This window comes from Vicia villosa, unplaced genomic scaffold, assembly GCF_029867415.1.
Source record: "Vicia villosa cultivar HV-30 ecotype Madison, WI unplaced genomic scaffold, Vvil1.0 ctg.002073F_1_1, whole genome shotgun sequence".
NCBI classification, from domain to species: Eukaryota; Viridiplantae; Streptophyta; class Magnoliopsida; order Fabales; family Fabaceae; genus Vicia; species Vicia villosa.
The window spans coordinates 186,342-200,351 of NW_026705828.1; the positions used below are offsets into that span (position 1 = coordinate 186,342).

The window sequence follows — 14,010 nt, forward strand, 5'->3', positions numbered from 1 at the left end:
TTAGAGAAGAATAGCAATGAGCATCTAAGAGCTTACTAACTAGTAACTACTATAAATAGATGGCTCATTCATGATTATAAACACATTATCATATCTCACTTAAACCCTCTTATAAACATTGTTCTACTATGACATGAAAGTATCTTTGCAGGTATATATCCAATTTGAAATAATATATAATAAATAATCTAAAAAATATAGTTAAATGTATCACACACATGTTTCATGGCATCCGGCGTAATAATTGTCGAAACAGCAATCAGGTGCATGAAGATATGACTGCCAACTACAGCTAATCATATCATAATCTACATATAGACAATAATAAGAAGTATATCTATTAAGCGCTTTGTCGAATTCTCAATCGAAATTACAAATGACCCGTCTCACTTTTCTGGCACAGATCGATGAACTGCTGAGTAGAAAAACTGGCAACTCACATGATTGAAGCGAGAATTCACTAAGTTGATGATGACATGTTGCAATGAACAAAGCAGTTTGGTAGCTTGAGGTCATTCAAAGCTGAAAATTTCTCGTGTTTTTTTCGAAGAATCAATCGGGATCTTAAATTTTCGATCGTCTAAATTCAAACCATATCTCGTAGTGATTAAACAGAAGACTGTCGTGTGTGTGCTTCCCAATATACTCGAGTCCTAAGCTCGTAAGCTTCTTTGTGCATTCGTCTCCTCCCATCCTTGAACAGAACTTTATATTGTGTGATACAAAGATTCTTCCATCGAAGGGTTTCAATTTAGATGCTAATCTTTCCATTCCAACCCATACAAGTTTATCAGGCATGTGAAGAAATACAGCACTAGCGTAAATCAAATCATACGTTATGCCGGAACCGAACTTACTGAAATCCATGTCTTCACCCTTAACTATCAAAGGCCGTTTGTGTAAGAGGCCTTGTGCGGGAAGCTCGTACCTAAATGCAGCCATCAGAGAAAGCTCGTCCCTTTCAAGACAGTGAAAGTGTTCGGGATTTAAATATCGAATGAAATGCAAACCGACTCGAAGTGTGCCACAGCCTATCTCCAGCACCTGTGAGTTTGGTTTGAGCTGAACGGTTTGAGCAAGAAACTCGAACACATCCCTTCCACCTGCCCATGGTTCACCATAGTTACTATGGTGCTGTTCAACTAAAAGTTCTCCGGGGCATGGAAAGGCTGTGTGATTATTTGAATCAGCTCCCTCGTAATGCGATATGCCTTTAAATCTGCACTTGACAGGATAGAATATAATCAGGTAATCCAACAGAGAAGTCATACATTCACACATTCACGCATAAAAAAATGGATACACAAGTTAAGAAGAGGGGTCTTACTGTCTAAGATCCTCGAGTTGTTGAACCCTAGTGCGAGGGTTAATACCCTTGCGGAGAACATTTTCTTGCATATGAAGTCCGTTTGCTTCTATTTGATCTTTCACCCACTGAACATCCTCCTTCCTTGTTGCTAACAAACCGTTACCAGTACTAGACTCGGACAAACCAACATCAGAGTTCATTGCATTGTTGACAGGGGTGGCTGAAGGTTGTGAAGGGCATGAGCAAGAAGAGAGAGACGACAACAAGAAGAACAGAAAAACAGCGGCCGCCGAAACAGTGAGAATCAGAACAGGCACTGTCATCACTACGCCCTTCGACATAGTCCGAGAAACTGAAAGTGCCATCAATGACAAAACCTCACTTAATCTCTCCTTCTGAATCTAGCAGAAACAACAAAATCAGTACTAAACAAACCTTCCATTACCAGTATTGTCAATCACGAATAGCAGAAAATAGCAATGTGTTCAAATTTGTACAACGCTACTATATTTAACAATATTTTGTACTAATCAGCGTATCCATTGCGATATAGCACCGGTATAACCACAATTTGACAATAGCAATTGCTCATATCGTCTTGTAATAATCCCAATTCCCATTGAATTGATTCTGATCAATAGTGAGTTGAATATAAAGTGAGTTGAACAGTGAATTTCAAAGGCTACAAACTCTAGTTTCAAGTAGAATCGATTCTAAAGGCAGAATCAATTATACTCATAAACTACAAATTCTAGCTTCAGGTAGAATCAATTCTAGACGCATAATCAATTATATTCAAAAGCTACAAATGCTAATTTCAAGTAGAATCAATTCTAGAGGTAGAATCAATTATACTTTAGAAGAACCAAAACACCTCAAAATCATTCCAAAACCAATTCCCCGCCTCTAGAATTGTTTTTGCCTCTTCTAAAAGCTAAACCAAACATACCCTAAAAACAATCCTAATTTGAAAGGCATCAAATTTTTTTCTCAAACAGTGAAACATCATTCATAAAACTACAAAATAGTTAAATTAAACCAAACCCCATTTGAAATTTCCATCATTGGTAACAAGAAACATGAATCATTCAATAACATGGTACAAAAAAAACCTAATTTGCACATTAGAAAGTGACCCAGTTGGATAATCAAACCAATGAGCAAGTAAAAACCTCAAAAACTATAGGACCCAAACAAATCCAATACATTCAATAGATTAAGCACATAAATCACGAAAAGGGCCATAAAAATTTGTACCCTTTTGAGAGTAGATCTAGTGAGAAAGGAATCAGTTGAATGCGATGAAAGAGAGAGAATCTCCGACAAGAGTCACCGGTGACAGCGACAGTAGACTATGTTGTTGTTGTTGTTGGATTTTGTTAATGATTGATGAGTGATTGTTTATTGTTGATTAGAGAATAAGCAATTGTAGGGTGTGTAATTTGAGTAATGTTGAGGAAGAAGCAATGGGTTTATGAATGAGGATTTTCTTTCTTGTGAAGAAATTTGGAGTGGTGGAGATCTGAAGGGTGTTTTGTGGAATGTGGAAGGAAAGAAAGGGAGAGGAGAGAAAGGTTAAAGAAAATTCAATATATTACCATTCTCTTTTGTTTGGTTTCATTATGGAAAAGGGAAAGAAATTTTAACATGGTTCACACCTTTACAGTTGGATTTTAAAATGGTTTTTTACAATTGAGAGCTAAGAAATTTAAAAATATATAATATTTATATTGGATTAAAATAATAACAATTATGTTATCTTCTTTGTTAAAATTAGTTCATCAAAATACCAAAAGAAAAAAGAAATATATGTTATGTATTTTTAACATATAGTTAGTTGTATTTGTCAAAAACAAAGTTGTAAGAAATTTAAAAAAAATATTGTATTAATTATTGCATTAAATTGAAATTATTATTATTATTATTATTATTATTATTATTATTATTATTATTAATAATAATAATAATAGTATAATAGACATTTTAAATGTATCATATTTGATCAAAACTTTGTTTTTCTTATACAAATTCAAGATCTTAATGGTGATTTGATATCTCTTTCATTGTATTTTAAATTTTGTTAAAAATATGTCAAAAATTATTTATAGATAAATTATTTTAAAAAATGGATAAAATTATTACATGTATTTTTTTATAAAAAAAGTGATAAATATTATTAGTGATATATGAAACTCTCTCAACATATAGTGCATATTTTATTTAAAATTTAAGATTAATTATTTTTAAATAGTCTAGTTACTGAAACTCATCCTTTAAAGGTGAATAAGTGTGATGTTGCGGGTTCGAACTCATGCTCCTATTGATATTTCTATGTGGCTAAATAGTTTTTTATTATTATTATTTTTTTTATAAAATTCAAATATTTATTAACCAAATGAAATGAAGGCATATATGAATCTCCCTTCTATAAGATAAATGACCATAGAACGCCAAAGTGTGACCTTTTTGAGTCGTTAGGATCTCTACAAGTGCTCATCCATTTCAAAACGTTGTACTAAACTTTCCCAAGCAAGTATACTTGAAAAACACAAATGACATAAGGTTTTGACATTTCCACGAGTTAAGATCCTCTCCATTTCCACATCTTAGAGAATCATTTCTAATGGTTGTGTTAAATAAAGTTGTCCTTTTTTAGGAGTATATATTAGAAGATCTTTCATATAAACAAAGAAACTTTTAATATAGTAAAATTGTTTCAAACATACTTTGACAAAGCCTTAGAATCAATATCCAAGTCCATGGTAAGCATTTGATAAACATTTTTCACATAATACTCGTCATTAGTGTCAAACTTTCATATTCAGTTATCTACTTTCAGATCTTGCAAAAAAATATATCTAATATAATACAATAATATAAAAGAAAACAAACAACACTTAGACCTCCAACACTCCTCATTCATCTCACACCCATATCTACACATATCAATCATAAATGTCTACTTATTCATAAAAAGCCCTTACAACATATTAAACTTATCTCTCAATAAAGTTCTTTTCAACCAAGAATCATGGTAGAAGGATGTATTTTCAATATTCCCCATCTCTCAAAAGAGAACTCTCCAAACCACTTTTCCCTGACCAAAGACATATTTTTCTTAAATCGAAGCTAAATCTTTCCACCACTTCGGCATTTTTCTCCCATCGTTCCGTTGTTGGTATAAGTCTTACATATCAATTGTTTTAAGATCGTTTTTAGAATTTGTATTGTGTTAGTTATTTATAATAAAAAGTTTTTTTTTATTATATTTTTCAAAGTAGTAAAGCTCTCACGTGTATAGACAAATATATACATGACATTAATATATTAGTTAAATATTTTTGCTATACTACATCGTCCCCCATCCACCACTTATATACTCACTCCTGTAATATCCTCATTGAGATTACCACCAAAATGCTTAGCTTTAATCCAAACACATAAGATGTATTCATTTGGTCTGATCCCTTCAAAGGGAATTTACACTGCTAAGAGTGGTTGCACATGGATCCTTCGCAACAAATAAAATTTACATGATCATAATTCTGAACCTCAACCGATGAACTTGATTTAGAAGCTCTTCCTTTTAGAAAATATCAAGTTATTATTACTATTAGTAGCAAAAAGAATAAAAGGATAGTGATTAAGTCTTAACTTAAACAAATGTATATATTATATAGCTGGACACTTTATTTTGTGTGTGAATTTATGAAAATAGCGTTAGTTTCTAATAAAAAAATTAATTGCAATTTTGATCTTCCGGTTTTAGTTTTCCTATTTTAAAATTTGAAATTTTAGTTTTTTTATTTTAATTTTTTTTAGTCCCCTATAAATCTAAAAACAATTTTTAGTGACATGAAATTTACGTTGAGGATATGTTCAACATAAATCTTAAATAAAAAATATTTGTTTTAAACATTTCACTATTGAACTCACAAGTTATCAATATGAGTGTCATATTATTAAAAATTACTTTTAAATTTGGAGGGGAATTAAAATCCTAAAAAAAAATTAAAATAAAAAACTATAATTTCAGACTTTAAAATAAAAGAATCAAAATTATGAAATAAAAATTGTAATTAAACCTTAAAATTAAAAAAAGAAAAGATAAAAACAAAAGCAAAGATAAAATAAAAATAGAAAATGGTTAACGGTTCTACTTGTTTTCACATAGGAACGGGAATAGGGTTTCGGTTGAGGCTTGTTGAAACTGTTACTTCTCACACGAACCTTCTCCTTTACTGAACCTCACAAGACAACTTCCATCTTCACTCTTCCTTCCAATTTCCACCATTAAGGTATCATCAATTTCTCAGATCTCTCTCACAATGATCCTTACCAAACCTCCTTTTCCTCAATTAACGTTTTTCCTACTCTCCATCATGTACTGTACCCTTTTCCCTCTTTTTTTCAATTTAGGGTTTCATATTGTATTGATGATTGATTAGAACCATAACAATTTCATTGACTCTGATTTTTTTCATCAGATTCGCATTTCTGTTTGATTTTGCATGTGAATTAGGGTCCGTTGATTGAAAAATGCTGGATTTATTGCTTATTGTTTTTCCCCAAATATCTTAATTTTGTTATCTTGCTGAAAAATGCCGTCTTTCTGAGTGGAGACCTTTTTTTGGAAGATATGCAATAATGGGATTTGTGTTGATCAATCAATTTTTTCTAAAATAAGCTTCTTGTTGTATGGTTTAGGATTGCAAGCTAGTGTTTTGCTTTTGAAGCTTTGCTAATCCTGTATTATATTCAATTCATTTTCATTTTGTTTGTTGCAGTATTGATTTTATTTTCATTCATACAATCTAGTAATATCGGAACTGAAATAGTGAGATTCTGAGACATTAGATTTAAGATTAGACCACTAGGACTTCCTTTGTGGCAGTGTTGTTGATGACGGATGGCGGAGAGCCAAAATCCCGCCATACCAGCCACTTTGTGGCGCTGCTATAGTGGATTATGACGGAAAAACCTGCAATATTGGCCGATATTTACCATTGCGGCGAGCCCAAAACCGCCATGTAGATATAGTTCCAAGACTTGTGGATATAGATATAGTTGTTTTTGAGTCTGTTCATAGTAAATTTTATGTGAGTTGTTATAAAGAGATGATAAGTATGACTCGGGTAGGTTATCAGTTTTCACTTTTCAATTGGCAGTTGGACATATTTTCTTCAAGCTGTAGGCAATTGACTCGGTGATCTGGCCTTCTGGATCAATCTTTTTGGTGTAATTTTAATGAAATCAGGAATCTAGTATTTTTCCCATATGTTATATTCTAGAGTTAACTTTTCTAACGAGTTAGATGTTTAAACTGTTTGATTAAGAGCAATTAGAATCTTTTGTTTTTGACATGCTATATATGGAATGAGGATTGGATTGGTTTGGTTATAAACTTGTAATTATAGAATGTTCTAGGTCCGAGTAACTTGAGAAAAGAGACTTGGAGAATATTATAATTTACCGTTATGGTATTGCAGTAGAAAAATGCTTTGATTAATACGTTTGAGCTCATTACTCCAGATTGCTAGTTGCATACTTGTTATTTCCATGATTAGTTATTTTGTAATGTATACTTTTTTTTTAAGAATGTCATAATCATTTGATTAAACTTCTTTGAAAGCTTGCAGGTTGTGTGTTAATTTTGATTTTCTTGATCGAAAGCTTGTTCATCTGTCCCTCCATTGGCGTTAGCTATGCTACCAACTGGAGCCAAAGAGACCCAATTACGCGAGAACAACAGTCAGAAAGTCCACCCTCAACCCATGGAAGAAGCCATGAACCAGAATCCAGAAGCTGTGGAAACCCTAGTATCTAAAATTTTCACTAATATCTCTACACTGAAATCAGCTTACATTCAGTTGCAAGCCGCTCATACTCCCTATGACCCCGATAAAATCCACACTGCTGATAAACTTGTTATTAGCGAGCTGAAAAATCTATCTGAACTCAAGCATTTCTACAGGGAAAACAACCCGAAGCCAGTGTGCGTTTCTCCCCAAGACTCTCGTTTAGCTGCAGAAATTCAAGAGCAGCAGAGCCTCCTAAAAACGTACGAGGTCATGGTTAAGAAATTTCAGTCTGAAATTCAGAATAAAGATTCAGAGATCCATCAACTTGAAAAGCAGATTGAGGAGGCTAGTCAGAAACGAGCAAAACTAGAAAAGAATCTAAAGCTTAGAGGTTTGTCAACTAAAGAATCAGAAGACGGAAATGGATTTTTCCCCGTTGATCTAACTCCAGATCTCTTTACCTCTTCTGTTGAAGCAGCTGCTAAAGCAATTCATGATTTTTCTAAACCTTTGATCAACATGATGAAAGCAGCTGGGTGGGACCTTGATGCTGCTGCCAACTCAATCGAACCGAATGTTGTTTATGCAAAGAGAGCTCATAAGAAATATGCATTCGAGTCTTACATATGCCAAAGAATGTTTGGTGGCTTTGAGCAAGAAAGCTTCTCTGTCCAATCAGACAATATTACAGTCAACAAAGAGAGCTTCTTCCATCAATTTCTCGCATTAAGGGAGATCGATCCCTTGGACATGCTAGGGCAAAATCCAGATTCCGTATTTGGAAAATTTTGCAGCAGCAAATACCTAGCGGTAGTTCATCCAAAGATGGAAGCATCATTCTTCGGAAACCTAGATCAGCGAAATTACGTGATGGGTGGAGGGCATCCAAGAACTCCTTTTTACCAAGCTTTTCTAAAACTTGCAAAGTCAATTTGGCTTTTACACAAATTGGCTTATTCTTTTGAGCCAAATGTAAAAGTATTTCAGGTTAAAGGAGGGAGCGAGTTCTCCGATGTATACATGGAAAGTGTTGTCAATAATCTGATAATGAATGAAAATGACGAAAAGCCGAAAGTTGGTTTGATGGTTATGCCAGGATTCTGGATTGGGGGAAGTGTGATTCAGAGTAAAGTTTATCTCACTGGTATGAAGGTAGCTGAATGATTCCTGAAAACAGGCATGTAAATCAGCAAATCCAAATCCATTTGGGTTGTATGTCCTTTGTTTCATTTATCGTATTTTTCTTATCTTGTAAGATAATGCTGTTGTTTGTAATTTGTAAGATCCATTTTAGTTCTTGTAAGATTACATGAGCCCTTTATCTATGTGTTTGTTTAGGTCTCTTGTTGTAACTCTAATAGTATATGTGGCAGGGATATTGGAAGGTGTATAAAAGTTTTCCTTTTTCCATGATTTTTCTTTGAATTTTTTTGTTCTGCGGAAACAAATGTGTCCATTGTTCATAGCAGAGTGCACCCTTGACAGAGAAGAAGATCCAGTCTTTCCACTTTACCCTTATTCATAGAATTTGAGGACATTAGATTCAAATTTTTTGTTCTTGTTCTGTTGATATAATATTTATCTTAATGAAGTTTATCTTAAGGATGTATTGAACTTTAAAAATGAAGGGAATAGAATTTTTGTTTTTGTCAAAGTTTAATTCATATAGAGGACAATATCTAACTTTAACTTTATTAACACAAGAAGAAACATAATCAAAATAATCAACATGATGACAACTAATTAAGCAAAGATATTAATGCCTTACCACCAGATGAATAAATTTATGCCCTTATTAGGATAGCAAAACAGGTACGAGTCGTCGGACATGTCTGTTTTGTCTCCGTTTTTTTATGGGATGAATTAAGGTTTTAGTTCCACATCTTTTAATATGATCGTTTTGTTTCACTTTGTTTTGCTGATTTTTGGGATGCAGAAATTAATATAAAATTTTGCAATTTTAGATTTTAAAAGACAATTTTTGAGAACACAAACATTAGTATAAAATTTTGCAATTTTAGATTTAAAAAATGCAGGGCTTGAAGACTCATATTGTCCTGTCTTTATTTTTCTTGTTGAACGGAATAAAATTTTATATCTACACTCTCAATTATTCCATTCCATCTTGATTTTTTCGAATTTTTATAGAACGAATTTAAATGAGACGAACATGCATATTTTGCCACCTTAAGACTAACTTCAAAAGCATGATTTTGATTGAAGAATGTCACTCTCTAGTCTATAGAAATAAACCAGCATACCTTATTTTATTATTTTAAAAGAGTTTTTAAAGTATATAGTGCAATACTTATTTCTTAAAATCAGTTACACATGTATTTAAAATTTATAAGTATGATTGAGCAGCTTAAACTGAAGCTACAATTGAATGGATGAGAATATTTTTACATACATCTTCTAATCACCATTATAAATAAAAAAATATTTTTTAATAGTTTGTTCACATCATTTATTCAATAAATTTTAAAAGTAATTTTTTTTATTTATAATGGGGATAAGAAAAAAAAAGTAGGTTTAATTGAGTATTTTATGTTGCTTGAATACCAATATGTCTCAATATACCACTTGTAACATTTAGTATCAAATTTATTTATTTTATAAAAAAAAAAATCAACATTATTAATCACTAATTAAATTGTCCAAAAAATAATCCACTAATTATCCGCGTGATACCACATTATTATGGTTTTATTAATTCAATTCAACTTCTGTTTCATGGAATGTCCAAAACTTCACTTTTGGGTTCTTATTATGTTTTCCCAATCAATTATTTAACAAAACAGATAATTTACAGTTATATTTCAAATTAACTATCATTTTACTGTTTTAGAATACCACCATTATTTTTCTTCACTAATATACTTTTATTTGTTGCTCTCAATATAATTTTTTTAAAAATGTATTAATATATAATCAAGATTATACAAAAATAATAGGTAACGGACAATAAACTACGCCGCTACTCCGTTTGAAATGACAAAATTAATCATCTTAAAAACTATTTTTATTGTTTTAAATGACACAACATTACTATGCATGAGTTTTTGCACTCTAAAAGATCCACTTTTATTATTAATAATTAGGTAAAATGAAATATAATAAAAAATATATTGATTAAAAAATTACATTAATATTTTAAAAAGACGAAGAATTTAAGACATAAAAATATATTAGTGGTGAAGAACTAAAACTCAAGGTCTCAAATTATATATAATTATGCTAATTTAACCTTAATTAAGAAATGCAATTAATGTTAAATGTGTGATGGGTTGATAAATGATCCACAAAGACCGACCAAATCCATATACTCAACTTAGTCAAGGCGTATCGATCATTGGTGTAGAGGAGTATTTGCATTTGTGGGCGTCACACATGAGCACAACTCTCCTTCGGCTGCCCACATTTCAGGTCAAACGATCCCGAGACAATTATAAATTTCTATCATATATAAGCGTGACTCTCAGTCACTCTAAGTACAATTTAACTCATACTAGCAAAGTTTCACTTTAATCTCATATTGACTTGAGCACCAAACTACCCTATCCAACCAACATAAAACTATCACCACTACGCTAGAAATCTCTTCATGGTGGTCGTCATCAACCTATCGTTAATTCTCCGTTCTAGTACGGAATATGGACTTTGTATGTGATAATCGTCTTTTGGTTCTCTCAATTTTTTTTTATTGCACAATTATAGTCGCTTTTCAGTTACATCTACGAGCAACTTTAAATACCATATATGCTTTTTGCTACTCATTTAATGGTCGTTTCTAATCCACTTCACACTCAAAACGTCACCAACGATCTCCAACAAAATGTTCATATTCTTCAAGATAACACTTCACTAGTTTTTTCTCTTGTCGGCGTAAAACATCCATTGCAACAAGATCCCTAAGCTTTAATGATGATTCTTCATCCGCTAGTTCAAGAAACTCATCCAGTTCCTTCACCACAGAAGCAAACTCCTCTGCCTCACATTTCACTTCCTCCACCACAAAATCATCTTCTAACTCTTCATGCCTTTGTTATATCACAATCACATCATTCGTTGTATTGGAGTCGATGCCTTCAAGAAAGCTAATATGGTATATATTTTGCGAAGAGACATGGAAGATTCGTTGTACCCAGGATGTAACAGTTTTACAAGATTGTCAGCTGCGTTAAGACTATTTAATCTTAAGGCAAGAGGTAGTTGGACGGACAAAAGTTTCATTGAATTGCTTGAATTGTTGAAAGAAATGCTTCCTGAAGGTAACACGTTGCCAAACCGTACTTATGAGGCCAAAAAGATATTGTGTCCAATGGGTTTGGACTATGTCAAACTACATGCTTGTCATAATGATTGCATCTTATATAAGAAAGAGTTTGAAAACTTGAACGAGTACCCGAGGTGTGGGGTGTCATGCTACAAACAGAAGGACAGCGATGTTGATGACGACGATGGTGCAACAACAAAAAGGTGTTCCTGTCAAGGTGATGTGGTAACTACCAATAATTCCAAGGTTCAAGAAATTGTTTGCTAATGTTAGTGACACAATACTAAATGGCATGCAGATGAAAGTGTGTGTAATGGAAAAATTCTCCATGTACCTGATTCATTACAATGGAAGAAAATTAATTCCTTGTTTCCAGATTTTGCTAATGAACCGAGGAACCTTAGGCTTGGATTTGCCACCGATGAAATGTATCCTTTTGGTAATTTGAGTAACCATACATCATGGTCTGTTATTCTCTTAATTTACAACCTATCTCCATAGTTGTGCATGAAACGCAAGTATATGATGCTATCGATGATGATTTTGGGTCCAAAACAACTAAGGAACGACATAGATGTTTATTTACCACCATTGATTGAAGATTTAAGACTTTTTTTGGGAGGAAGGTGTTGATGTTGATAATGCGTATACCAGTGATAACTTTAAGTTGTGTGCCATGTTGTTTTGCACAATCAATGACTTTCTTGCATACAATAATTTGTCTGGGTATATCGTCAAGGGTCATAAAGCGTGTCGTATATGTGAAGTTAATACATGTCACCACCAATTACCAAAAGGAAAAAAGATAGTTTATCTTGGGCATCGAAGATTTATAAGACCTAATCATCCATATCGTAGATTATGCAAGACTTTTAATGGAGAGCAGAAGTATGGTATTGCTCCAAAACCCTTAATTGGGAAGGAAGTTTATAGAAGAAAACAACACATTAAAATTGTCTTTAGAAAGAAACAAAAAAAGCCTGTGGAAAAAAATTCTTGGAAAAAGAGGTCAGTGTTTTTTGATCTTCCATATTAGTCAAGTCTTGATGTAAGACACTGTCTTGATATGATGCACATGGAGAAAAATGTATGTGATAGTTTGATTGGAACATTTCTAATCATTAAAGGCAAGATAAAAGATACTAAGAAATTCCGCGAAGATATGGTTGAGATGGTATACGACAAGAATTATCCCCAAAAGAAGTAGGAAATATAACCTATTTTCCCCCAGCATGTCACACTCTGTCTAAAAAAGAAAAAAACTTTTTGCGATTGTTTACAAGGTATCAAAGTTCCCCAATAGTACTCATCAAATGTGAAGAAACTTGTGTCAGAGAATGATCACAAATTAATTGGCTTAGAATCTAATAATTTTCATGTCTTGATGCAACAACTTCTTCCAGTGGCTATCTGTGACATCTTACCAAGAAATGTAAGGGTGACTATAATTAACTAGATTGTGCTTATTCTTCAATGCTATATGTAGTAAAGTTATAGATCCTGGAAATTTAGATGATTTGAAACACGAAGCTGCACTTATCTTGTGCCAATTAGAGATGTTTTTCCTTCCATCATTCTTTGACATTATGGTTCACTTAGTTATTCATCTAGTAAGGGAGATTAGAATTTGTGGTCCAGTTTATTTATGATGGATGTATCCGTTAGAGCGTTACATGAAGATTTTCAAAGGCTATACAAAGAATCATCACCGTCCAGAAGCTTCGATCGTAGAAAGGTACATCACAAAAGAAGCTATTGAGTTTTGTACAAACTATTTGTCAGATGCAAACTTTATAGGAGTTCTTGAGACTCGTCATCATGGATTTTATGATGGCAGAGGTATTCAAGGTTTAAATGTTAAGACATTTAGTCGATAAATAGTTCTTCAAGCACATTTGTATATATTGAATAACCTTAGTGAAATTGATCCTTACTTGACCGTGCACAAATCTCTTATAAAGGAAAAATACCCTCGGATGAATAGAAAATGGTTGTTGACGGAGCATAATGGAACTTTCATAGATTGGTTTAATGAAAGTATTTCTAAAGAGAATGGTGCATTGGATAATTGCAAATGGTTGTCGCGCATGCCTAAGTTTAATGTAATTACTTGGAGTGAATACAATGTTAGAAAATATTCGTTTTGTACAAAATCAAAGGATGATCGTAGCACCATGCAAAATAGTGGTGTTAAGGTTGAGGCTGAATCCATGTAATTTATAGTTCCAAAGATAACAATCCCGTACTAGCAGCTAGAGCGTACTTTGAGATCATTAAGGATATTTTGGAGATTGACTATGTTTCTTTTAGACTATCTTTATTTAAGTGCAGGTGGATTGACAGTAAAATTGGTGTAGAAACCGATGAATTAGGATTCACAAGGGTTGATCTTTGAAAGACAACTTACAATAACGAACCATTCATCATGGCAAACCAAGCAAAACAAGTTTTTTATGTCACTGATCCATCTAACACTAGATGGTCAATTGTTCTTCATGGAAAACATCTTCCCGATAGTACTGATAAAAATCAAGATTTTAACTATGAGACTCCTTGTTTAGCAACACGTGTAAGTCAATTATCTGAAGAAAATGATTTAGATGATGTGAAAGATATTCGTCATG

At 32.7% G+C, this 14,010-nt stretch overlaps 2 protein-coding genes across 5 annotated transcripts; one reads left to right on the forward strand and one right to left on the reverse strand.

The window, feature by feature from the left end:
* Positions 1 to 163: 163 nt before the first annotated feature.
* Positions 164 to 2,885, reverse strand: LOC131637702 (uncharacterized). 2 transcript variants are annotated; one of them, XM_058908307.1, is made up of 3 exons: positions 2,567 to 2,885; positions 1,328 to 1,704; positions 164 to 1,219 (listed from the first exon to the last, which is right to left on the reverse strand). In XM_058908307.1, the coding sequence occupies exons 2-3, from the start codon at positions 1,672 to 1,674 to the stop codon at positions 565 to 567; spliced, it is 1,002 nt and encodes a 333-aa protein (XP_058764290.1). In that variant the 5' UTR covers positions 1,675 to 1,704; positions 2,567 to 2,885; the 3' UTR covers positions 164 to 564. The 2 variants fall into 2 exon arrangements, with proteins under 2 accessions (XP_058764290.1, XP_058764289.1); XM_058908306.1 differs by having other exon boundaries at positions 1,328 to 1,710.
* A 2,576-nt stretch (positions 2,886 to 5,461) lies between these two features.
* On the forward strand, positions 5,462 to 8,523 carry LOC131637681 (protein GRAVITROPIC IN THE LIGHT 1-like). 3 transcript variants are annotated; one of them, XM_058908283.1, is made up of 2 exons: positions 5,462 to 5,607; positions 6,942 to 8,523. In XM_058908283.1, exon 2 carries the CDS (start codon positions 7,015 to 7,017, stop codon positions 8,272 to 8,274), a length of 1,260 nt encoding a protein of 419 aa, XP_058764266.1. In that variant the 5' UTR covers positions 5,462 to 5,607; positions 6,942 to 7,014; the 3' UTR covers positions 8,275 to 8,523. The 3 variants fall into 3 exon arrangements, with proteins under 3 accessions (XP_058764266.1, XP_058764267.1, XP_058764268.1); XM_058908284.1 differs by having other exon boundaries at positions 6,949 to 8,523; XM_058908285.1 differs by having other exon boundaries at positions 5,540 to 5,693; positions 6,949 to 8,523.
* The last annotated feature ends 5,487 nt before the right edge of the window (positions 8,524 to 14,010 follow it).